Here is a 26,235-nt window from a genome sequence, read left to right as displayed (position 1 = left end):
AAAGTGCCAATGAGAACAGTGGCCTCTGGGCAGTTTGCAATATTAAGAATATTTGTGTTCCATATTTTTTTCTTGGAGTACCAGGTAAGTTCTTCTCTGTCTTGTCTTGTGCTAGGAATACTTAAGGTGCGGTATTCCAAAGCAGATTGAACTGAGGTTCATTTCTAAGGTTTGCAGCAGTGGGGGACCTAGTTGATCCTTCCTCAACCCTGAGTGCCAGCACAAAATGGCTGCTGTGGGTGGGCAGAAAAAAAGTTAAAAGGAGATGGTAGTTCTTACCACTGAGGCTGGATCTACACAGATATGAAAAATGCTATAAAAACACTATAAGAATATAGCTCCCAATGCTGTTTACCATTGACGACGGATCACTGCTCTACGGTGCCCTCTCATGTCACATTTTAAGAACATATTTTTAACGTTATAATTGACCAGTTTAGATGAGTCCCCACTTTCCACAAAAAAACCCTCTTGCCTCTGATTTTTAATATACCATATTTTTTGCACCATAACACTCACTTTTTTCCTCCTAGAAAGTAAGGGGAAATGTCTGTGCGTGTTATGGAGGAAATGCCTACGGGTGGCATGCCTACGGATTTTCCTCCTCTAAAAACTACGTGCGTGTTATGGTCGGGTGCGTGTTATAGAGCGAAAAATACGGTATGTTGTCAGGAAGCCTTTTTTTTTGTCTGCCAAGACGCCCCTACCTTATATACAACCTTGCATGTTGCAAAGGATCCTGGGATTGCTTTGGATTGCACTGTGATGGCCTGGGATTCGGAATCGGATGTTGAACCTGCGGGATCCCAGACTGCACAGGATTCCCTACCTCCAGAACCAGCTGAGCCGGGGCTGGGGCCTGAGCCTGAAGGGTCCTCACCTGTGCTGGATCCTCAGCTGCAGGCATCAGCTGAGTCTGCTCTGGCTCCTGAGGTGATGGAGGACCCATTGCCTGCAGATGCTCTACTCTCAGCCCCGTCAGAGGGAGCTGAGGTTGCCTCTGGGTCTGGTAACCCTCCAGCCTCTCCTGAGCTGCAGATTAAAGCCAGCCAGGCCCAGTCCCAAGTTGCGGGAGCAACATTGTTGGTTGCTAGTTCCTGCCTGAATCCTGTCCTGCTTTCCTGCCTGAGCTCCTGACCCACCCTGGTTCCCTGCTTGTTCCTGACTTCACTTGACTCACTGCCCTACACCCAGCTTCAGCTACTACAGACTGCCTCCACGTTGCACCTTTGAGCACGGACCGGACTTGGACAATGCCTCTCGGCTAACCCACAGGACCAGCACATGCACACTCCATTTGCACTGTGCTCTTGGCAGGTTTACTGTGCCCCGATGTCACTCGGTGTGAGTTGGGTGTGTCTTTCTTCAGTTCTGTGAAGCTGTACATTGCAGGAGAAGATGGGTGGCATTGGGCAAGTTGCACAGAAGAGATGCTTCTTCGCCACAACCAGTCTTCAAGTTGGCAAACCTATGATAAGCTTCAAAGGATACTTAGAAGAATACAGACTAAACCAGTTGCCTCTCCTGATGGCGTCTCTCAGCAGCTTAATAGAGATATAAACCAGCATGGGGGAAAGAATGAACCCCTGTGGAGTGCAGTGGGTTATGCAACAATCCTGTAACCATGGTGCTGAATAATAGGAGGCCGGTCCATTAGGGGAAATAGAGTATTGGCCCATCAACGTCCGTCTGCTTTCAGCCAACACCCACCTACCACGGGTTGGCTGTGTCTGACATTCCCTCTTGCTCCACTTACTTTTGGTCTTCCTGCCATCTGCCCTACCAGTACTCATATGCTTCAGCCACCACTGGTGACAGCCCCGCTTTCAGGACTGACCAAGCAGGTAGGAGTAGAAGCACCACCAGGAAATCATGCCCTCAATGTATTTAATTACTTTTTTGTTGTTGGAGATTCCTTTAAATGCGAATATTTATTTGGACTTTTCTATTAAAAAATACAGATTAATTCTGAAACAGGACAGAGAGCATGCAAAACTGATATGTGTCAGATAAAAACTGATCTATCCATCCCTGGTGGAAAGTATTACATGGGATGTCTGCAGGGCTATTGTCAAATCCCACAAATGCATTGAACCTTGTTTCTTTCTCTTCCTTCCTTCCTGAAAGCTTACATCGATGCTACCCGAACCTTCATGTTCTTCGCGGTGATCGCTGGAATCATCTCTTGCATTTGCCTTTGTGGCAACTTCTTTTCCTTCCAACTTCGCTCCATCTCCAAGACCAAGAGCTCAGCTATAGCCAGCCTCGTTGCAGGTATCATGGGGTGTTCTGAACATCTGCGTCCACACGAAGTCCAAGCTCCTGAAACCCCAGAAATCAGCTAACCCAGAAATAGTACCCCAGGTTAAGAACTTTGCTTCAGGATGAGAACAGAAATCGTGTGGTGGCGGCGCGGTGGCAGCAGGAGGCCCCATTAGCTAAAGTGGTGCTTCAGGTTAAGAACAGTTTCAGGTTAAGAACGGACCTCCAGAACGCATTAAGTTCTTAACCCGTGGTACCACTGTATAGGGAGGGTGGGCAGGTGGTCCGGTGGACGAAACGAAACAGAAGAATCTCAAAACGCAATGTGCAGCGGTATATATCTATCCCTTGGAAGCAATTTCTGCAACCCCATTGGCCGGAACAGGTCCCATGCTTCCGAGGGACCAGTTGGGTAGCTGTGGCAATCCAAACATAGCCCAGAAACAGAGTCAGTTGTGGTGACTTCACTGCAACACATGCTCTCTGGGAGGAGAACGTGATTTCACAAAACACTATTGGCAGAACTAAGTTATACTCAGAATAGACCCACTGAAATCAATGGATATGGTGCATAGCAATGCCCTCCCCACTCCCCACCTCCAGTTTCAGAGTTACAAAAGATAGGGAGGGGGATGCAAGGGTTTTCATAGCCCTGCCAGGGCAGCTGCTTTTCACTTGCTATGTTGGAGTTAGAAAGCAGCCGTGTGGGGTTGCTTCAAAAGCCACACTGTGGGAAGCAGTGGCTTCCATTGAATGAAAACCACACACCCCTTCTTGAGTATGGCATGCTTCTAAAACCTTCCCTCTTTCATCTCATGCTGCCACAGCTAAGTGAGCTGAGGAATTTGCCTGGCAGGAATAACAACACTGGAAGATGGCCAGTTGGACTGCTGGTAGATCTGTGCCTCTGGATCCTGGGAGTATGAGCCACTCAGGTGGTTGGCAGAGGAGCCAGCAGAGCAGGGCAGTGGCTGCCACCTGTTCCAGCTGTCCCTCTACATTTCACCTAGACCACCCATCTACCACCTTTCATCACACTCTATATTAGATCGCCACCTGTCTCTGTTCAAGTGAACTGCAGAGTGATGGCACATTTACCTTTTTATTATATGTTACACATACTGTAAAAGGATAGCCAAACAACTGCATATGAAAACAATGTGAAAAATAACAAGCACAAATATGAAAAACTATTTAGAACAGCATCCCATAATGCACAATCAATTCAAATCCAGGACGGATACAAGCTGGGATAAGGATTTTAGCATGTTTGTTGAAAACGGGAATGTTTTGGCTCCCAAACGCCACAAACCCCGAAGTGTGTCTTCCAGTTTGCAAACGTTCTTTGGAAGCTGAAAGTCTGGCACGGCTCCTGCAGCTTCCGATTGAGTGCAGGAAGCACCTGCAGCCAATCAGAAGCCGTGATTCGGTTGTCGAAGGTTTTTGGAAGTTGAACGTACTTCCGGAACAGATTCCCTTTGACAACCAAGGTACAACTGTATAGGGCTTTGTACAATAATGTTGAACCTTGCACGGCGGTGGATTGGCAGCTGTAGTATATATGTTGGTCATATTCCACCTCAGTGAGTAGTTGATCCTCTCCATTTTGCACTAACTGCAGCTTCCAGCTCAGCAAGTAACAAGTAACTTGATATCCTGATGTATTTTTTCTTCCTAGCTCTTTGTGTCATGATTGGCATGGCCATCTTCACAGGGCAGACAGGAGGAATTGCCCCTTATGGATGGGCTTTTGGCTTGGGTTGGGCCTCCTTTCCTCTCTTCCTCATAACTGGTGAGTATTTTTCGAATGCTGGAAATGTACATCTTTATTTAAAGGTTTACCTTTGTGTAGAGTAGTCTGCTGCGTTATTTAGCTCAGAACAGTTTGGGGCTGCTCTACAGTGTGTCCATTTGAACACAGATGAATGCAGATGTGTAGAAGATTCAAAATGCACCATGTAGTTCTGTGGAAGAGAATATATTTTTGCCCTCTAGAACGACAAGTTTGTGATCTCACTGATGAGGAAGCGAGGTCAGCAGTCCAGATATCTTGGGTGGTGTTTTATTCTGCTCCCCCTGTTGCCCTAACCAGCCCCTTTTCTCTCCTGACAGGTGGGCTGGCTTTTGCCTTGGATAGGGCTGTGTCAACAGCAGCATGAAGAAAAGGCTGTGCTTCCACTTCAGATGACACCTGGGGCACACAGACCCAGCCTGCACTGGGGCGAGTTGGAGCTGGGGGGAACTGAATATAATGTAGGGCTGTCCGGACACAAAAGTTGTTGAACTTCTGTTTTGTCCTTTTGGCCAAAGTTGTTGATCTTTCTTTGCAAAACCCCTAAGGGTTTTTGAGCTATCTTTACTGAAATTTGCTGAGATCTACACTTCTGACATGAACCGAATAGCCGCTATGTCTGGGAAATTCTGGATGCATGGCAACTTTAATGGCAAAACTGATATTGTTATAAGTCTGGCAAGGCGGTTAAGAAACTCCAATTGGTGGGGGAAGGATGATTAAAGTATCATATTAGCTTAATGTATGCTGCTATTACCAGTTAACAATGATAATGAACATTATTATAATTATTTTGTAACTTTATTTATTTGGTTTTTTCAAATTAAAATTTTACAATAACATATCAATATACAATATAGAAATAAAATTCCACAGAATCTCCTGGACTTCTCTCCTCCCATTTGTGGGTCCTATTGTTAGTCCTTTCCTCCTGCGTATTCTATAAAAATCCAAATGTTTTGCATCTTCCTTGTGTCCAAAATTCAGCATTAAACTACAACTGTTATTCCAATCCCACTAAAAATGTTTTAGCTGTTTACAATGGTTTTTAATATAGATTATAAATTTCCCCCATTCCTTATTACAATTTTGGTCTTCCTGATTTCTGATCCTTCCAGTCATTTTTGCCATTTTGGCATAGTCCATCAACTTGATCTGCCATAATGATGAACAATATTATTATTCCTTCAGTAGCTGGGTTAAAGATAAGGAATGAGTAAGCTAGGCACCTTCTATTCATCAAGCTAAAAGGAAGGTCTATGAATTAAATGATATGCCTCTATGTTTCGTATATTTTGTAGGAGATATGCACACAGATTCTGAAGCCTGGTTATAAGGGTAGAAGCGTAGGTTTGGATTTAGAATCAAGAGGTCTAATTTTGCTCCCAGCAGACTTCCCTGCAAAGTCATAGGAAGTAATGGAACTTCTCTCGTCTCCATCCCTTGACATGTGGCTCTTTCTCTCCCCCATACAAGTTTCTGGAGAAAAGCAGTTCTTCTGGCATTTGAATCTGACTTCTTGGATGTGACTTTCTCTTTAACAGAAGGTTCCCACACACAGCCTATTTATTCCTCCCAATGTACTTGCAGAAAACTTATGTGGAGGTTAGATCATTCAGCATCCATCCTGATCTTTCTTGGGGAGTCATATTGCAACAAGCATTCATCCTGCCTTCGCCCTGATTTGTTTGTCAAATGTTTATATGTGTTCCCAGTAATAATTCACTCATTTCTCACTTGTCAATGCATTTCCCAGCACTCCTCCCCAATCACACAAAGTCTGGGTTTTCCCCACTGAATTCCATTCAGAGTAGATTCATCGAAATTAATGAGCCTATGTTATAGGTTAACATTGGCTATAACCCTGATTTCTTTATTATTATTATTTTTAAAAATGGACCCCCCCCCAGGCTAATAGATGGCTTTAACCCACATTATTTATGTGCAACCCCAAATTTAGGGTACACAGTCTGGAGGCACCTTGAGTAAGCTTTCTAAATTTACCTCAAATTGGAAGTATTTGGAAAAACAAATACCCACTACACATGCTTAATTTTTCTCTCAGTGACTGCTGTGTGCAAAATGATTTTAAAAATAAATGAAATAAACACAACATCCAAATACTCTCAGAGTTTCATGAGTTGCTCTCAAACAGGGACAGGAAACCTGTGTTTGGCAGATTCTTCTCTTCATTTAACACAGAGTTGGCACCGTGAAGCTTACAGTCTCTGAATTATACATAAGTGGAGAGGAAGGGTTGTGATCCATCTCTAGACCAGGGTTTGCTAAAGTTTGGTCACCAGCTGTTGTTGGACTACAACTCCCATCATCCCTAACTGCATAGCTGTCAACCTTCCCTTTTGTTGCAGGAAATTCCCTTATTCCAGTGCCGTTTCCTGCTGCTTCCCGCTTCTATCCCGGATTGTTAGATATCCCGTAGACTGTCCCCAGGACAGGTGACGCTGCTGACCCCTTATTTTGAAATCTGAAAGTTGACAGCTATGCCTAACTAGCAGGCCCAGTTCTACGGAAAACAGAAGAGTTGTGTGTTATTGTCGAGCAAGGGTTATGCATATGTCTGTAAAGCTGACAGACCACCAGAAGTCTTCCCACCCCCTTTCTTTTCTTGTTTCTTCTTTATTTTCTTTCTTTTAGTTGTTATGTTTTAAAAAATGCTTTGTATTTGATAGAAATAGTTGTATATTGCTTTTTTCTGTGCCCCCCAGGTTTTAATGAAAATCTCCCCCCCAAGCCAATGGCTATTGATGTTGACTCAACTGAACAGTTGGTAGAGCATGAGAATCTTAATCTCAAGGTCTTGGGTTCGATTCCTATTTGGGCCAAACATTGCAGGGGGTTGGACTAGATGACCCTTGCGGCTAGATGACTCTACAAATCTATGATTTTATAATAAAGAAGCTACAATGAGGAAAGCATCTGAGCAGGTCTGGGAACCTCAATCTGATGAGCCAGACATCTGGTCCACTGCCTCCACTCCTTACCCTGCTCCTAGAAGTTAGATCTAATTATAGTAGTGCCAGCTGGCCAGGGGGAGATAGGAATTAATGCCCTAGCTTCCTCCTGTGTATTTAGCTGTGGTTTGATTTGCAGAAACCAGCAAGTGTAGATTTCGCTCTGGACATGTCTGCAGATGCAGATGCCACTCATAGTGAGATTCATCTGCTATAACAGCAGAGCCAAGATCTGGGTGGATGCGAGCGATTTTATCCTCAAAATGCTTTGCAAACAAGTCACAAAGAGCTACCATTGGTTCTATCACCTCCTTTGGGACATGATACACCCCAGAAAAGCTCTGCCTGACAACATAATGAGGTTGCAACGGAGGCAGCAAAGTGTGCCTTCTTTGCTGCCTTCACTGCCTCTAGGTCGGCTCGATAATGAGCCCTTACCAGTGTTCGGGTCTTTCCTCCACTTGTGTCCAAACTATTTCCCAGCTTGTTTCCTCGTCCTAAGCTCTGGAGTAGTCATGAATGCTGCCTCTGTGTTCAGAAATCAACAGATGAAGCTTCAGCATAGAGGACACCTTACCAGTGTTTGGTTGCATTCATATGGATCTTTCCTCCACTTGCGTTCAAGCCCTTTTCCAGCTTGTTTCCTCATCCTAAGCTCTGGAGTATAACGGGGGGGGGGGAGGCAAATGGGCTCCACAAAGTGGGAGCCAGTCATATCAGCCAGAAAACCTCTTACAACCATTTGGAATCCCACCGGATCCATCAGCCTCTGGGGGCGGACCTTCCGAATAGGTTCCCCCGCCTCTGCAGAGGGGGAAAGTGCACTCCCATGGGTGGTGGAGTCAGAGCATGCCTGGCCCTTGTTCCAGAGTGAAGACTTCACCTGAAGAAAAGAGGAAGGCATTCTGAGCCAGGTGGGATTAAACATCTCTAGATTTATGTGGGAGGGAAAGGGAAATTGTTCAGTAGCTGATTTTTTGGTGAATTTTGATACAGGGAAAAATGAGAGGGACTCAATGCGATTTATTTTATTTTTGCACTGGACTACATATAAACGTCTTTGTTCTAATTTTGACAATGCCAACTTTGCTGATACATTTCTTCGATCCACTTTTTAAAGTGAAGCCGTCCTGGATTTGTATGCAGATTGGAGCACAGCTATCCATTGGATTAGACATGTCTTTGAATTTTGTGGATCAGTTCCAGTACAAAAATGTGCATTTTACGGCAGACATGCATTTCTGAGCATACAGAATGTATATTTGGTTGGGTGGGATGGATGAGTATAAAATGTGTACTTTAGGGGAAAGGGCATACAATTTAGATGTGAAATGTTGCTGCTTTTTGTTATCTACAGAAAATGGGACAGAATGGATCTCTTAAGTGCCCATGAAGCTGCCATGCATTGGAAATAGGCAAAGCCACCAGTCCCAGATAGATAGGTTGATAGAGAGCTTACATACCAAGGGGTTCAATCCAGCAAAGCTGAGGGTTTATCCACACTTCCTCTTGTCCTCCTGCTTTTCCCTGGGAAAAACAACTCTTTAGCCTTCAATCAGAGAAAACAGCACTTCGGGCTTTCTTTGGAATGCTGTTTTGGCGTTTGCTCAGATTTAAAGCAAAAGAGCAAGTTTTCCCTGGAAAAGGAGCAGGGAAAGAAATGGCCATCTGGGTCAGACCTAAGGCATATTTCGCTCAGTAAGATGCAGTCATGGGAAGAGGATATAAAGCTTTTAGAGAGGAACCAGACACAAGTCCATGTATGTTGTAACCGTCAGTGCCTAATACTCATGAATGCTGCCTCTGTGTTCAGAAATCAACAGATGAAGCTGCAGCATTGAGAACACAATTGCACACTCATGTCTGGAGACAAAGACTAAGTTACAGAACACAGGAGGAGGCGGCCATATAAGCTAGAGCCTGCCACTAATCTGTGTCCTTTCAATAACAGGGCAACAGGGAAACCATAAAAGGCAAAAAGAGAGGACTGAAAAAATAGAGGTAAAGAACATGTTTGGTATGCATATGGTTGAAAGTTCATAAAATATATAACATATCTATCTAAATTGTGACTTTGTGAAATTTATTCAACACATAATAGCAATTTACACATTCCCATTCTTTTTATAGTTTTTGGTAGAGTTGATACTTTATTGCTGCTGTCATTCTTGCCAATTGGAAATATTCACACAGTTTATTTTGCTATTTTCCCTTTGTTGGTGTAGTCTCCCCTTTCCAATTCTTTGCAATTAACATTCTTGCTGCGGTTGTAGCATACAAAAACACCTTTTTCTTATCCTTTGGGATATTGATTCACATAATGCCTAGGAGAAAGGCTTCAGGGTTTGTTTGTTTTCCCAAATGTTTGTCTAAACATTTTTTAAAATTTGTCATAGACAGTATTCCAAAATATTTTGATTTTATCACAACCCCACCACATGTGGTACATTGTTCCTTCCCCCTGATTACACATCCACCAAACGTTTGATTTTGATTTATATATTTTAGCCAATTTGCTGGGCGTCATGTACCACCTATACAGCATTTTCACGACATTTTCCTTTATTCTATAGCAGGCTGTGAATTTTTAGTCTTTTTGCTACAATCTTTCTCAATCCTCCATCTGGAAATGATATCCAAAATCTTTTGCCCATTTGATCATCACTTCCTTGATCTCTTTGTCCTCTACTTCCCAATCCAGCCATAATCTATATGTTTTTGATGATATTTTCCTTTTGTTCTGTAATAATTCCTTTTCTAATTTTGATATATCTCATTTTCAAATCCATTTTTTCCTAATTTAAACACCTTATTTAATTGATGATATTGTAACCAATCCGTACAATAATGTCTAATAGCTTCAAAATTCTCCAGTTTTAATTGGCTTTGTTCTTCTTTATATGTTGCCCAATTTGGTTCCATATTTTTTCTTTTTACCGAAAAGGCCTCCAACTCTATACTGTGTATAGAGCTTTTTGAATTATATGGTTTAAAACCTCCCTATGTACTTTTGCTTTATTGTAACCTAGATATGCGTGCCATCCAACATGCCATCCGTATCTGTTGTCCCATCCTTCTATGTCCAATATATCTGTATTTTTCAATGTCATCCATTCTTTTAGTCAACATAAATATGAGGCTTCATAATAGAGTCTCAGATCCGGCAAGGCGAAGCCCCCTTTTTCCTTTATATCTGTTAATAATTTATATTTAATTCATGGCTTCTTGCCTTGCCTGGCACTGATTTGATCCCACAATGTCCCTATTTCCCCTGCCAGTGCTGCCACCACTAAGCTCAGGAAGGAGAATGAGCTGGCGCTTGTCCCGAGCAATGGCGGCAGCGGTGAAGGAGCACGCCGTTACCTCTCTGTGTCTGCCACTGCCTGCCTCCTCCCTTGAGCAGCTCGTAGCTGTTTCTGGAAAATGGGCAAGAAGGATGTATACTTTACATGTTATACATAGAGTGTATTGCACTAAGCAATACACATTATGTATAATATATACCCTTTATGAGAACAGGGTGGGGAAGGAGGTCCCAGATTTTTTAAAATTTGCAAACTGTCCTCAGAACCCAGAACATATAAATTCTAAATGCCTGTCATAGTCTGTGCAGCCTGAAAACCTCTTCTGTCCAGGACAGCACAGTCTGCTGCAGGCCTCTGAGCACATGTGCATCTTTAAAGCACACCTGAACACATACTGCAACTGATGTGGAATAATGTGGATGTCTCCTTTCCCCAGGTTCATCATCCCTATTGTGCTCCTCAGTCTCCGATCTGACTGTTCTCACAATGCATATACTGCAGATCAGCGCTGTGATTTGTGCTTTCATCAGCCTTCTCCTCCTCCTCATCGCCCTGGGCTCAGACTACTGGCTGCAAAGTGACAATGCGAACAGTGGCCTCTGGGTAGCTTGCGGCCCTATCTTTTCGATCTATACTTGTTACTCACCTTCGATTAATGCCGTACAAGGTAAGATCTTCTCTGTCTTGTGCTAGGAATACTTAAGGTGCGGTATTCCAAAGCAGATTGAACTGAGGTTCATTTCTAAGGTTTGCAGCAGTGGGGGACCTAGTTGATCCTTCCTCAACCCTGGGTGCCAGCACAAAATGGCTGCTGTGGGTGGGCAGAAAAAAATTAAAAGGAAATGGTAGTTCTTACCACTGAGGCTGGATCTATAAAGATATGAAAAATGCTATAAAGACACTATAAAAAATATAGCTCTCAATGCTGTTTACCATTGACGATGGATCACTGCTCTACAGTGCCCTTTCATGTCACATTTTAAGAACACATTTTTAACATTATAATTGACCAGTGTAGATGAGTCCCCACTTTCCACATAAAACCCCCCTTGCCTCTGATTTTTAATATATGTTGTCAGGAAGCCAATTTTTTTTGTCTGCCAAGACGCCCCTACCTTATATACAATCTTGCATGTTGCAAAGGATCCTGGGAGTGCTTTGGACTGCACACTCAATTTGCACTGTGCTCTTGGCAGGTTTACTGGGCCCCGATGTCACTCAGTGTGAATTGGGTGTGTCTTTTTTCAGTTCTGCGAAGCTGTGCATTGCAGGAGAAGATGGGTGGCGTTGGGCAAGTTGCACAGAAGAGATGTTTCCCTACCACAGCTAGTCTTCAAGTTGGCAAACCTATGATAAGCTTCAAAGGATACTTAGAACAATACAGACTAAACCAGTTTCATCTCCTGATGGCATCTCTCAGCAGCTTAACAGAGATATGAACCAGCATGGGGAAAAGAATGAACCCCTGTGGAGTGCAGTGGGTTATGCAACAGGCCAGTAACCATGGTGCTGAGTAATAGGAGGCCAGCCCATTAGGGGAAATGGAGCATTGGTCCACCAGCATCTGTCTGCTTTCAGCCAACACCCACCTACCACGGGTTGGCTGTGTCTGACATTCCCTCTTGCTCCACTTACTTTTGGTCTTCCTGCCATCTGCCCTACCAGTACTCATATGCTTCAGCCACCACTGGTGACATCCCCCCTTTCAGGACTGACCAAGCAGGTAGGAGTAGAAGCACCACCAGGAAATCGTGTCCTCAAGGCATTTAAATACTTTTTTGTTGTTGTAGATTCCTTTAAATGTGAATATTTATTTTGACTTTTCTATTAAAAAAATACAGATTAATTCAGAAACAGGACAGAGAGCATGCAAAACTGGTATGTGTCAGATAAAAACTGATCTACCCATCCCTGGTGGAAAGTATTACATGGGATGTCTGCAGGGCTATTGTCAAATCCCACAGATGCGTTTAACCTTTTTTCTTTCTCTTCCTTCCTTCCCAAAAGGTTTCTACCATGCTACCCGAGCCTTCATGTTCTTCGGGATGATTGCTGGAGCCATCTCTTGCATTGGCCTTTGTTGCAACTTCTTTTCCTTCCAACTTGGCTTCATCTCTAAGACCAAGAACTCCGCTAAAGCCAGCCTTGTTGCAGGTATCATGGGGGTTCTGAGCATCTGCGTCCACACTAAGCCCAAGCCCCTGAAACCCCAGAAATCAGAGCTGTAGACACTTGCAGCCAATCGGAAGCCGTGTCTTGGTTGTCCAATGTTTTTGGAAGTTGAACAGACTCCCTTTGACAACCAAGGTACGACTGTATAGGGCTTTGTACACTAATTTTGAACCTTGTACAGGGGCTGATTGGCAGCCAGTGCATTTCTTTCAGCCGCAGTATACCGTATTTTTTGCTCTATAAGACTCACTTTCCCCCTCCTAAAAAGTAAGGAGAAATGTGTGTGCGTCTTATGGAGCAAATGCAGGCTGTACAGCTATCACAGAAGCCGGAACAACAAGAGGGATTGCTGCTTTCACTGTGCAGTGATCCCTCTTGCTGTTCTGGCTTCTGAGATTCAGATTATTTTTTTTCTTGTTTTTCTCCTCCAAAAACTAGGTGCGTCTTGTGGTCTGGTGCGTCTTATAGAGCGGAAAATACGGTATATGTTGGTCATATTCCACCCCAGTGAGTAGTTGATCTTCTCCATTTTGCACTAACTGCAGCTTCCAGCTCAGCATCAAGGATTTAATTAACAAGTAACTTGATATCCTGACATATTTTTTCTTCCTAGCTGGTTGCGTCCTGATTGCCATGGCCACCTTCACAGGGCGTACAGCGGCAGCAATCAGCAGTTCTACCTGGTATTATGGATGGGCTTTTGGCTTGGGTTGGGCCTCCTTTCCTCTCTTCCTCATAACTGGTGAGTATTTGTTGAATGCTGGGAATGTACATCTTTATTTAAAGGTTTACCTTTGTGTAGAGTAGTCTGCTGCGTTATTTAGCTCAGAACAGTTTGGGGCTTCTCTACAGTGTGTCCATTTGAACACAGTTGAAAGCAGGTGTGTATTCCATGCAGAAGATTCAAAATGCACCTTGTAGTTCTGTGGAAGAGAATATATTTTTGCCTTCTAGAACGGCAATTTGGGACCTCACTGATTAGGAAACAAGCTCAGCAGTCCAGATATCTTGGATGGAGTTTTATTCTGCTCCCCCTGTTGCCCTAACCAGCCCCCTTTCTCTCCTGACAGGTGGGCTGGCTTTTGCCTTGGATAGGGCTGTGTCAACAGCAGCATGAAGAAAAGGCTGTGCTTCCACGTCAGATGACACCTGGGGCACACAGACACAGCCTGCACTGGGGCGAGTTGGAGCTGGGGGAAACTGAATATAATGTAGGGCTGTCCGGACACAAAAGTTGTTGAACTTCTGTCAAAGTTGTTGAGGCTTTTTGTTTGTTTTTTTAGCCAAAGTTGTTGATCTTTCTTTGCAAAACCCCTAAGGGTTTTTGAGCTATCTTTACTGAAATTTGCTGAGATCTACACTTCTGACATGAACCGAATACCTGCTATGTCTGGGAAATTCCGGATGTATGGCAACTTTAATGACAAAACTGACATTTGTATAAGTCCAGCAAAGTGGTTAAGAAAATGGAAGTTATTTACTGATTGGTGTTGAACAGAACTTCTCCAATTGGCGGGGAAAATATGATTTGCTTAATGTATGCTGCTATTACCAGTTAAGAATGATGATGAACATTATTATAATTATATTGTAAATTTATTTATTTGGTTTTTTCAAATTAAAATTTTACAATAACATATCAATATACAATATAGAAATAAGATTCCACAGAATCTCCTGGACTTCCCTCCTCCCATTTATGGGTCCTATTGTTAGTTCTTTCCTCCTGCGTATTCTATAATAATCCAAATCTTTTCATCTCCATTGTGTCCGGAATTCACAGTACTTCTGGCATTTGAATCAGTCTTCTTGGGTGTGACTTTCTCTTTAACAGAAGGTTCCCACACACAGCCTATTTATTCCTCCAAATATTTTTGCAAAAAAACTTATTTGATGGAAACTGTTGTATATTGCTTTTTCTGTGCCCCCCAGGTTTTAATGAACCCCCCCCAAAGCCAATGGGTATTGATATTGACTCAGCTGAACAGTTGGTAGAGCATGAGAATCTTAATCTCAAGGTCTTAGGTTCGATTCCTATTTGGGCCAAACATTGCAGGGGATTGGACTAGATGACCCTTGCGGCTAGGTGACTCTACAAATCTATGATTTTATAATAAAGAAGCTACAATGAGGAAAGCATCTGAGCAGGTCTGGGAACCTCAATCTGATGAGCCAGACATCTGGTCCACTGCCTCCACTCCTTACCCTGCTCCTAGCAGTTAGATCTAATTATAGTAGTGCCAGCTGGCCAGGGGGAGATAGGAATTTATGCCCTGGCTTCTTCCTGTGTCTTTAGCTATGGTTTGATTTGCAGAAACCAGCAAGTGTAGATTTCGCTCTGGACATGTCTGCAGATGTATATGCCGCTCACAATGAGATTCATCTGCTATAACAGCAGAGCCAAGATTTGCAAGTGATTTTATTCTCAAAATGCTTTACAAACAAGTCACAAAGAGCTACCATTGGTTCTATCACCTCCTTTGGGCCAGGATACACCCCAGAAAAGCTCTGCCTGACGACATAATGAGGATGCAGTGTAGGGAGCAATGTGTGCCTTCTTTGCTGCCTTCGCTGCCTCTAGGTTGGCTCGATAATGAGTCCTTACCAGTGTTTGGGTCTTTCCTCCACTTGTGTTCAAACTGTATCCCAGCTTGTTTCCTCATCTTAAGCTCTGGAGTAGTCATGAATGCTGCCTCTGTGTTCAGAAATCAACAGATGAAGCTTCCGCATAGAGGATACCTTTCCAGTGTTTGGTTGCATTCATACGGATCTTTCCTCCACTTGCGTTCAAGCCATTGCCCAGCTTGTTTCCTCGTCCTAAGCTCTGGAGTACTGTTTCATTGTGCATTTTAAGGTAGTGGCTGGTTTTATGATACATCTTCATTGTTTGATGTTCCTGTATCCCGTAAGTTGGTTTTTTAAAAATGCACACTGCTTGAAAAGGTAAATGATTAAGCGGTGTAGGAACGTCTTAAATAAATAAATAAAATTGTGATGTAAATCATTTTCTGGCTCCACAAAGTGGGAGAGCGCCTTCAGAGTGATCATATCAATAGCCCAAGCCATTCAGGTGTTCCAGAGGTCACCCAGAGCTTCGACACGGGCGTCAGTCATATCAGCCAGAAAACCTCCCAAAACCGTTTGGAATCCCACTGGATCCATCAGCCTCTGGGGGCGGACCTTCCGAATAGTTTTCCCCGCCTCTGGCAGAGGGGAAAAGTGCACTCCCATGGGTGGTGAAGTCACAGCCTGCCTGGCCCTTGTTCCAGAGTGAAGACTTCACCTGAAGAAAAGAGGAAGGCATTCTGAGCCAGGTGGGATTAAACTTCTCTAGATTTATGTGGGAGGGAAATGGAAATTTTTCAGTAGCTGATGGTTGGTGAATTTTGATAGAGGGAACAAATGAGAGGGACTAAAAATGATTTTATTTTATTTTATTGCACTTGACTTCTTTGTTCTAATTTCGATGATGCCTACTTTGCTGATGCATTTGTTCGATCCACTTTTGAAAGTGAAGCAGTCCTGGAACTGTATGCAGATTGGAGCTCTATTATTGCTCTATGGAAGGCAAACAGCATCAAAAAGCAAAGGAGACCCATTTGGAGAAATCATTCACCAGCTTGTCAACCAGAGTTGGCGTCACTAGGCAGTCACAGAGGGCCACACCTAGAGACCCATTCCCAACCTCTGGATCTGTGCACCATGAAATGTTGGTGTGCCATCAAGCTGAACAAACCTACAGAGGGGGTGGGGTGGGGAAGGGAGGTGGTGGTAGCCAGTGGCATCACAAGGGGGGCAGGTGCCATGTCTGGGTGGAGGGTGACAAGAAGGTACCCGGTGGGGTGCTCGGCCTGCCTCCCCTGGGCTCAGCAGTGTGAGCAACCATCGCGCCAAATGTGGAGGATCCTCCATTCACAGCTGCAGGCGCAAGCAGAGGATCCCGCCACCACCCATGTGGTGTTCGAGTGGCGCCGGCAGCAAACCGCTACAACAACGCTTGCACGGTGCCGCACACATGTGCTGTACATAGTGGCGCCACACATGTGCCCTACATCGCAACGCCACACATGCGTTGTATGTAGTGGCGCAATGCGTGCGCAGCTGGTGTTTTGCCCCGCCCTGCGTGTCGGTTAGCCTTCGTTCGCCCCTGGAGGTAGCAGCACAAAGTGGTTAAGCAGTACATTATTTCATTTAGGTACTTCATTTAGACTTTCTTTTCTTTTTCCTTGATCCCTTGTTTCAGTGATCTACTAAATGTTTTTTCTTGATCTGGAAGGAGACCTAAAACTTATTCAAGCAAAAAAAAAAAAAACATGGCGGCACCAGAATAAGGTGCAAAAATCCCTGAGTAGGATTGACAGTTTGGTCATCCTGAGAATGAATCTGGCTCAAGTGAATTCTGCCCCAGACTTTGAAATTCTGCATTACCAGCACAGTTCCTGGATAGGAACTTGGCAGGATGGAATCTAGATTAAAGATGAGAATTTTGGATTCCCCCTACCCCCAGACCTTGGAGAAAGCTGAAATGCTAATATAGTTTCAGTGGTGAAATTGTGTTGTGTTGGGAACAATGTTTTCCCAAATAGCCATTTACACATTCCCATTCCTTTTAAAGTTTTTGGTAGGGTTGATACCCTATAGCCGCTTTAATTTTTGCCAATTCCAAATATTCACACAGTTTATTTTGCTATTCTCCCTTTGTTGGTGTAGTCTCCCCTTTCCAATTCTTTGCAGTTAACATTTTGCTGCGGTTGTAGCATACAAGAACACATTTTTCTTATCCTTTGGGATATTGATTCACATAATGCCTAGGAGAAAGGCTTCAGGGTTTGTTTGTTTTCCCAAATGTTTGTCTAAACATTTTTTAAACTTCATCATAGACAGTATTCCAAAATATTTTATCCCAACCCCACCACATGTGGTACATTGTTCCTCCCCCCTGATTACACATCCAGCAAACATTTGATTTTGATTTATATATTTTAGCCAATTTTCTGGGGGTCATGTACCACCTATACAGCATTTTCATGAAATTTTCCTTTATTGTATAGCAGGCCATTAATTTTAAGTCTTTTTGCCACAATTTTTCCCAATCCTCCATCTAGATAGGATATCCAAAATCTTTTGCCCATTTGATCATCACTTCTTTGATCTCCCCATCCTCTACCTCCCAATCCAGCAATAATCTATATGTTTTGATAATATTTTCTTTTTATTCTGTAATAATTCCTTTTCTAATTTTGATATCTCTTTTTCAAATCCAATTTTCTTATCTAATTTAAACACATCATTTAATGGATGATATTGTAACCAATCCGTACAATAATGTCTAATTGCTTTAATTTTTTTCAGTTTTGTTCTTCTTTTAGAATTTCTCTATATGTTGCCAAATTTGAATCCATATTTTTTCTCTTTACCGAAAAGACCTCCATCGGTGAAAGCCACCAAGGTGTCTTTATATATACAAAGTCTTTATCTCTGACCCATATTGTAAATAGAGAGTTTTGAATTATATGGTTTAAAAAACCCCTATGTACTTTTGTTTTATCATAACCTAGATATCCGTGCCATCCAACATGCCATCCATATCTGTTGTCCCATCCTTCTATGTCCAATATATCTGTATTTTTCAATGTCATCCATTCTTTTAGTCAACTTAAACATGAGGCTTCATAATAGAGTTTCAGATCTGGCAAGGCGAAGCCCCCTCTTTCCTTTATATCTGTTAATAATTTATATTTAATTCGTGGCTTCTTGCCTTGCCTGGCTACTGATTTGATCCCACAATGTCCCTATTTCTCCTGCCAGTGCTGCCACCACGGAGCTCAGGAAGGAGAATGAGCTGGTGCTTGTCCCGAGCAACGGCAGCAGTTGTGAGGGAGCACCCCGTTGCCTCTCTGTGTCTGCCGCTGCCTGCCTCCTCCCTTGGGCAGCTCGTAGCTGTTTCTCGAAAGCGGGCAAGAATGACGTGTACTTTACATATTATACATAAAGTTTATTGCACTAAGCAATACACATGATGTATAATATATACCCTTTATGAGAACAGGATGTAGAAGGAGGTCCCAGGTTTTGCAAACTGTCCTCAGAACCCAGAACATATAAATTCTAAATGCCTGTCATAGTCTGCGCAGCCTGAAAACCTCTTCTGTCCAGGACAGTACATTCTGTTGCAGGCCTTTGAGCATATGCGCATCTTTAAAGTGCACCTGAACACAAACTGCAACTGATGTGGAATAATGTGGATGTCTCCTTTCCCCAGGTTCATCATCCCTATTGTGCTCCTCAGTCTCACATCTGACCATTCTCACAATGCATATACTGCAGATCAGCACTGTGATTTGTGCTTTCATCAGCCTTCTCTTCCTCCTTATCGCCCTGGGCTCAGACTACTGGCAGCAAATTGGCAATCTGCACAGTGGCCTCTGGAATGCGTGTTTTCCTAATTGCAAACCTATCGGGATGGTTGTGGCAGGTAAGATCTTCTCTGTCTTGTGCTAGGAGTACTTAAGGTGTTTTATTCCAAAGCTGATTGAACTGATCTTCATTTCTAAAGCATGCAGCAGTATGTGGGGCACTTGATCATTCTTCAACTCCCTGAAAGTCCGTTGTGACTAGGGATAACATATTTACTCTGTCTTAGGCACTGGGAATCATATTTTGAGAAATATGCCCTGGAAGCCACCACAAAATGGCTGCTGTGGGAAACAAAGAAATAGGTGACAGTAATCTGCAGCAGTGAGTCCCACTGCTGCCTTTACTATGGTATAATTTATGTAGGGCCGGACTGAGAGGTTTCGGCACTTGAGGCAAAACGGAAAATGCTGCTTCTTCCATAGCTTCCTGCTTGGGGTAGCTGCCACCTGCAAGTGCACCAGCACTGCAATGTCAGGCCTAAGCATCACCAATGACAGGACGCCTTCACTGCAATGGGGAGGGTTATGGGTAGACTTGGCACAGTCACAATGAGCTTCTGGCCATGTTTGCAGTGTAAACAAGGAGCTGGCGAGGGCGTGAGGATGTGAGTTCCCACATCTCCTTTGGAACACAGCTGTTTCTCTGCCAGGAAGTGTTTTCCTTCCCTGACTTAGAGTATGAGATCTGTGGCGAATGCTGCCCAAGGGGTTGCCCAAGATTCAGCCAAAAGACACTGCACTGCTCCTTCAAGTCAAAAATTCCTTCCTTGCACAGAAGGGATGCACATGGGTCCGTCAAATGAACTACTGCAGTGCTTGAAATGTCAAGTACGTGAACCAGCAACTCCTGCATCTGCCAGGAGGGCTGGGGCTGTGAGAGACAACAGCAGCCACCCAGTGAGGCCATACTGACGATGCAGCTGCAGGCTGGCATTTCTTGGAATGCTGGAGAACAGGGGTTAGGGGAGACTCTGTGCTGTTTTGATGATTGCACCGCTGCCTTTTTAAAATAGTGTTTTGAACTTATTGTAACCTGCCTCAAGAACTTTGGTTAGTAGGTGGGGTAGAGATATTCATAAATAAATAAAATAATTGTGGTGCTGAGTAATAGGGGGTTTGGCCTGGGTGTTCATCAGTATGCAGATGACACCCAGTTCTACCTCTCTTTTAAATCGGAATTAGTGAAGGCAGTGAAGGTCCTGTGTGAGTGCCTGGAGGCGGTTGGAGGATGGATGGCGGCTAATGGATTTGGATTGAATTCTGAAAAGACAGAACAACTGTTTTGGGGGGACAGGGGGCGGGTGAGTGTGGGGGACTCCCTGGCCCTGAATGGGGTAACTGTGCTCATGAAGGACCAGGTGCGCAGTCATTTTGGACTCACAGCTGTCCATGGAGGCGCAGGTCAATTCTGTGTCCAGGGCAGCTGTCTACCAGCTGTATCTGGTACACAGGCTGAGACCCTCCCTGCCTGCAGACTGTCTCACCAGAGTGGTGCATGCTCTAGTTATCTCCTGCTTGGACTACTGCAATGCACTCTATGTGGGGCTACCTTTGAAGATGACCTGGAAACTACAGTTAATCCAGAATGCGGCAGCTAGACTGGTGACTGGGAGTGGCCGCCGGGACCACATAACACTGGTCCTGAGAGATTTGCATTGGTTCCCAGTACGTTTCTGAGCACAATTCAAAGTGTTGGCGCTGACCTGTGAAGCCCTAAATGGCCTCGGTCCCGTATACCTGAAGGAGCATCTCCAGCCCCATCGTTCAGCCCGGACACTGAGATCCAGCGCCGAGGGCCTTCTGGCGGTTCCCTCATTGTGAGAAGTGAGGTTACAGGAAACCAGACAGAGGGCCTTCTCAGTAGTGGCACCCGCCCTGTGGAATGCCCTCCCTTCAGATGTGAAGGAAATAAGAAGGTATCTTATTTTTAAAAGACATCTGAAGGCAGCCCTGTTTAGGGAAGTTTTTAATATTTAATGCTGTATTGTTTTTAACATTCAATTGGAAGCTGCCCTGAGTGGCTGGGGAAACTCAGCCAGATGGGCGGGGTATAAATAAATTATTATTATTATTATTATTATTATTATTATTATTATTATTATTATTATTATTATTATTATTATTATTATTTTAGGAGCCTGATCCATTAGAGCAAATGGGGCACTGCCAACCCCCACCTGCCAGGGGTTGGATCTGCCTGACATGGCCTCTGGCACTGCCTACTGTTGGTCTCCCTGACTGTTATGGGCATTTAACCCCCTTCTTCCTTTCTCTTCCTTCCTTCAAGATTCCGTCCATGCCATCCGAGCGTTCATGTTCCTCGGGATGATTGCTGGAGCCATCTCTTGCATTATTCTTTGTGGAACATTTTTTGGCTTCCAGTGTGGCTTCCTCTCCCGGGCCAGGACCTCAGCTATAGCCAGCCTTGTTGCAGGTATCCTTGGGGTCATATGCATCTGATTCCACAGTCCCCTCAAGCCCCTAAACTCAAAGCTGCAGACTGTGCCTGAACAAATCCCACAGATCCTACGCCAAGAAAACTTGAGCTGAAAGGAAAAGTCCACACGGAATCCTATTGGTGGACTCCAACTAAGTCATATTCAGCGTAGACCCACTGAAATGTATTACCATGATAAAAGGTACAATTCAAACCCTTACTTTCCATCCCAGGTATTTAGAGTGTGGTGGAGCCACTACTGTATACCCAGTTCATCTGGAAGGTATGAATCTGCTGTAGGCCTCTCAGGAGGGTGAACGTCTAATGCTTCTTTCTGCAACACCTGCAACATCAGAAGTTGAAAGTAGGAGTCTAGAAAAGGGCTGTGGTCTAAATCACTGAGCCTCTTGGGCTTGCTGATCAGAAGGTCGGCTGTTCAAACCCCCACAACGGGATGAGCTCCCGTTATTCAGTCCCAGCTCCTGCCATCCTAGAAGTTTGAAAGCATGCCAAAAAGTGCAAGTAGATTAAAAGAAACTGCTGCGACAGGAAGGTAAATGATGATTCCTTGTGCTGCTCTGGTTTCAGTGCTCCGTTACACCAGAAGCAGCTTAGTCCTGCTGGCAACATGACCTGGAAAAACTGTCTGCGGACAAACTCTGGCTCCCTCGGCATGTAAAGCAAGATGAGCACCGCAACCCCAGAGTCGTCCGTGACTAGACTTAACTGTCGGGGTCCTTTACCTTTACTAGAAAAGGGCTTAGTTATCTCCCTAAATACTTCTTTCCGCTTCCATTTCCACCAATGTCAGAGGTGCAAAGGAGAAGAGCCAGTTCAGAAAACCCTTTATAAGCTTCCCCCTTCCTCTTTGCACCTCCAATATTATGGTGCAACGGAGAAGAAGAGGATCACAAAGGTTCTTCAAAGCCTCCCCAGAAATGGCTCTTTTCCTACTGCAATATTGGAGATGGAAAAGAGCTGTATAAAGCAGCTTCCAGCTCAGTATCAAGGATTTAATTTACAAGTAACTTGATATCCTGATATATTTTTTCTTCCTAGCTGGTTGCGTCCTGATTGCCATGGCCACCTACACAGGGCAGGTAGGAGGAAATGCCTCTTATGGATGGTCTTTTGGCTTGGGTTGGGCCTCCTTTCTTCTCTTCCTTATTACTGGTGAGTATGTGTCAAATGGGAAATGCTGAAAAAGCACATCTTTATTAAAAAGTTTGCCTTCGCGTAGCCTTGTCAGCTGCATTATTTAAGTCTGGGGCTGCTCTACAGTGTGTCCATTTGAACACAGATGGAAGCAGGTGTGTGTGTGCGCATCCATACCTGCCCAATGAGTTGGTATATACCAAGAGCGCTTCCTTCTTCAATTATCTGAGGCGTGGGCAAGGAAGCAAAAATATGGATACCCTAATTAGGTGAAAGGTTTTATAACACCACACCCACCCTTGTGGGTGGGATGCCAGGATCTAGAATTGATTTAGATTGAAAGCAGCATGTTGAGGATGAGCACAAACGATTGTGGATTGAGAAAATTGATTTTTTGTGTGCTACCTATGGGGTTAGTATATACGTAGGTGTTAAATAGCGTGAAGGATAAGGTACATATCTGTGGGGCTCCAAAATCAGTCTCCGTGGGGTAGAACACTTATCTCATAGGACCACATCCTGCATCTCCCTTAACAGCAATCATAGAATCATAGAATCATAGAAAAGGATGTCACATAGAGGAGGGAGAAAGGTTGTTTTCTGCTGCTCCAGAGAAGCGGACACGGAGCAATGGATCCAAACTACAAGAAAGAAGATTCCACCTAAACATTAGGAAGAACTTCCTGACAGTAAGAGCTGTTCGACAGTGGAATTTCCTGCCAAGGACTGTGGTGGAGTCTCCTACTTTGGAGGTCTTTAAGCAGAGGCTTGACAACCATATGTCAGGAGCGCTCTGATGGTGTTTCCTGCTTGGCAGGGGGTTGGACTCGATGGCCCTTGTGGTCTCTTCCAGCTCTATGATTCTATGATTCTATGATTCTATGAATCCAGACCACAACTTTATTGACATCAGAGGCAAGAGGTTGGGCATAAGCATCAGTCAACCATTTACTTCCATCCCACCTGCCGGAAGAGACACCAAGGGTCAACGCAGCAGCAGGGGTTCCTATGACTTACATCAAATAGGGGGACTCCCATGGGGGTCACCACCTTGAGGAGTGCTGAGGTCCAAGCCCCCGGCTGGGCATACAGCCAGAAGCAACTCCTCCAGGACCCCTTTAATGGGATACCCTACATTTGGGGAGGGGTAGACCAAGACTACAGCCTTTCCCCTGCCCGGGCAAGACTAAGGAGCATCCAATGCCTAGACCGCCAAAGTTGTGACAATTGCTATGAGGTAGGAAAAAACCAACAGGTTGATTTCCTTAATGGACAAATTCCTGCACCGAATATGGTGACTACCAATGCCACAGCTAGGTCTGAAAACAGTATGAAAAAGGGCTGACTGGCTGTGGGATCCAACAAAAAACTAGTTGCTGGGACTAGGGCCAACCTGCCTCATCAAGCCCACTCCCTGGGAAGGCCCTGTCTCCAAGCCTGCCTGCCATTGGCCAATTTGCAGGCAGGCTTGAATCCAAAATGCCAGCTGATGAGGTGAGCTTGAAGCCGCCCTCACCAGCCAGGCAGTCCCCAGCACCAGGGCCCCTGTCGGATGAGGGATCCAGGAGGCATTGCCTACCCACAGTGTGACAGAAGGGTAAGTGGACTTCTATGAAATGCCACTGAGATGTCCAGAAGAACCAACAGTGTCACAGCCCCAATACCCAACCCTAGTCAAAGGTAATTTGGAGACACAACCGGTGCAGTTTCTGCCCCTTAGCTGAGCTGAAGCCAAAGTGATTGAGGCCAAGGTAACACATGGGATCCCAAAGTGCCTGTAATGGAATGGTGATGTTCTATACAGTTATGTTGCCTAAGTGTTGTAGATCGGTGGAGAAGCTGTAGCTCAGGATAACATGCATGTTTTTCATGTTCAAGCTTCAGAAGCTTCTCAGAAGGTTCTGAAAAAGTATCTGGCCGGGACCCCGAGAACTGTTGGCACACAGGATTAATATATATGGCATCTATATCTATCTATCTATCTATCTATCTATCTATCTATCTATCTATCTATCATCTATCTATCTATCTCTATCTATCATCTATCTATCATCTATCTATCTATCTATCTATCTATCTATCTATCTATCATCTATCTATCTATCTATCTATCTATCTATCTATCTATCTATCTATCATCTATCTCTATCTATCTATCTATCTATCTATCTATCTATCTATCTATCTATCTATCATCTATCTATCTATCATCTATCTATCTATCATCTATCTATCATCTATCATCTATCATCTATCTATCATCTCTATCTATCTATATCTACACACACACATACAAGGCATGTATCTGCATAGCTGCTTCCTACAATCAAATCCAATACTACCCCAATAGTTCTAGGATTCCATGTGCCCATGGAGGACATCAGTAAAAGCCTCTTGCTTTAAAAATTGACAACATCTACATCAAAATATGTATTTTATTATTGCATATGTTGACCTAAGATATGTGTTTATATATGTATGTTGTGGATACACACTAGTTCTTGTTACGTTTTATTTTAAAATATATAATTTACAGTGTGATGTGAAAATGGGTTGGAACAGGTTTATGCATTAATGACACGGATGGGAGATAGGCTTATCCATCCACTCCTAGACGCTTCCAGTTCTGCCCATGACTAGTCCCTTGGAGAAGTCTCAAAATGCGCAGTCAGTGTGGTTCTGTGGAAGGGAATATATTTTGGTCCATGAGAACAGCAGGTCTTTGAGGATGAGCAAGAGAGGTAACGCTGGGGTCAGAGCCCCGGATATCTTGGGTGGTGTTTTATTCTGTTCCCCTGTTGCCCTAATCAGAACCCTTTTCTCTCCTGACAGGTGGGCTGGCTTTCCCCTTAGATAGGGCTGTGTCAACAGCAGCATGAAGAAAAGGCTGTGCTTCCACTTCAGATGACACCTGGAGCCAAGTTGATACAGTGGGGCACAGAGATGCAGTCTGCACTGGGGCGAGTTGGAGCTGGGGGGGAATTGAATATAATGTAGGACTGCCATATTTCAAAAAGTGAAAATCAGGACACAAAAGTTGTTGAGTTTTTGTCAAGGTGGTTGAGGTTTTCTTCATTTTTTTTTTTTTTTTTTTAGTTTTGCCCAAAGTTGTTGAGCTTTCTTTGCAAAATCTCTAAGGGTTTTTGAGCTTTCTTTAATGAAATTCGCCAAAATCTACACTTCTTACATGAACCAAATACCTGCTATGTCTGGGAAAATTCCGGATGTATGGCAACCCTACTTTAATGACAAAACTGACATTTTTATAGGTCCAGCAAGGTGGTTAAGAAACTGGAAGTTATTTACTGAATGCTGTAGAACAGAACTTCTCAAATTGGTGGGGGAAGGATGATTAAAGTATCACATTACCTTAATGTATGCTGCTATTACCCATTAAGAATCATGATGAACATTATTATTATTATTTTGTAAATTTATTTATTTGGTTTTTTCAAATTAAAATTTTACAATAACGTATCAACATACAATATAGAAATAATATTCCACAGAATCTCCTGGACTTCCTGGACTTCCCTCCTCCCATTTGTGGGTCCTATTGTTAGTCCTTTCCTTTTGCATATTCTATAATAATCCAAACCTTTTTACATCTCCATTGTGTCCAAAATTCACCATTAAACTACAACTGTTATTCCAATCCCACTAATTTTTTTTAGCTGTTTACAATGGTTTTTAAGATACCTTTTCCCCATTCCTTATTACAATT

At 43.8% G+C, this 26,235-nt stretch overlaps 1 protein-coding gene and 1 long non-coding RNA gene across 2 annotated transcripts; one reads left to right on the top strand and one right to left on the bottom strand.

Moving 5' to 3' along the window:
* Positions 1–4,530: 4,530 nt before the first annotated feature.
* LOC308590172 lies at positions 4,531–25,974 on the bottom strand. The gene is made up of 3 exons (XR_014009700.1): positions 25,767–25,974; positions 13,816–13,932; positions 4,531–4,616 (listed from the first exon to the last, which is right to left on the bottom strand). It is a non-coding gene; the product is annotated as an uncharacterized lncRNA (long non-coding RNA).
* On the top strand, positions 7,863–13,720 carry LOC308590163 (peripheral myelin protein 22-like). Its single transcript, XM_081199926.1, has 6 exons — positions 7,863–7,940; positions 8,840–9,027; positions 10,768–10,998; positions 12,339–12,485; positions 13,117–13,245; positions 13,574–13,720. The coding sequence occupies exons 3-6, from the start codon at positions 10,818–10,820 to the stop codon at positions 13,618–13,620; spliced, it is 504 nt and encodes a 167-aa protein (XP_081056052.1). The 5' UTR covers positions 7,863–7,940; positions 8,840–9,027; positions 10,768–10,817; the 3' UTR covers positions 13,621–13,720.
* Positions 25,975–26,235: the final 261 nt, after the last annotated feature.

This window comes from Podarcis bocagei (genome assembly GCF_964188305.1).
Source record: "Podarcis bocagei genome assembly, chromosome: 7".
NCBI classification, from domain to species: Eukaryota; Metazoa; Chordata; class Lepidosauria; order Squamata; family Lacertidae; genus Podarcis; species Podarcis bocagei.
This window is presented reverse-complemented; position numbering and strand designations above follow the sequence as displayed.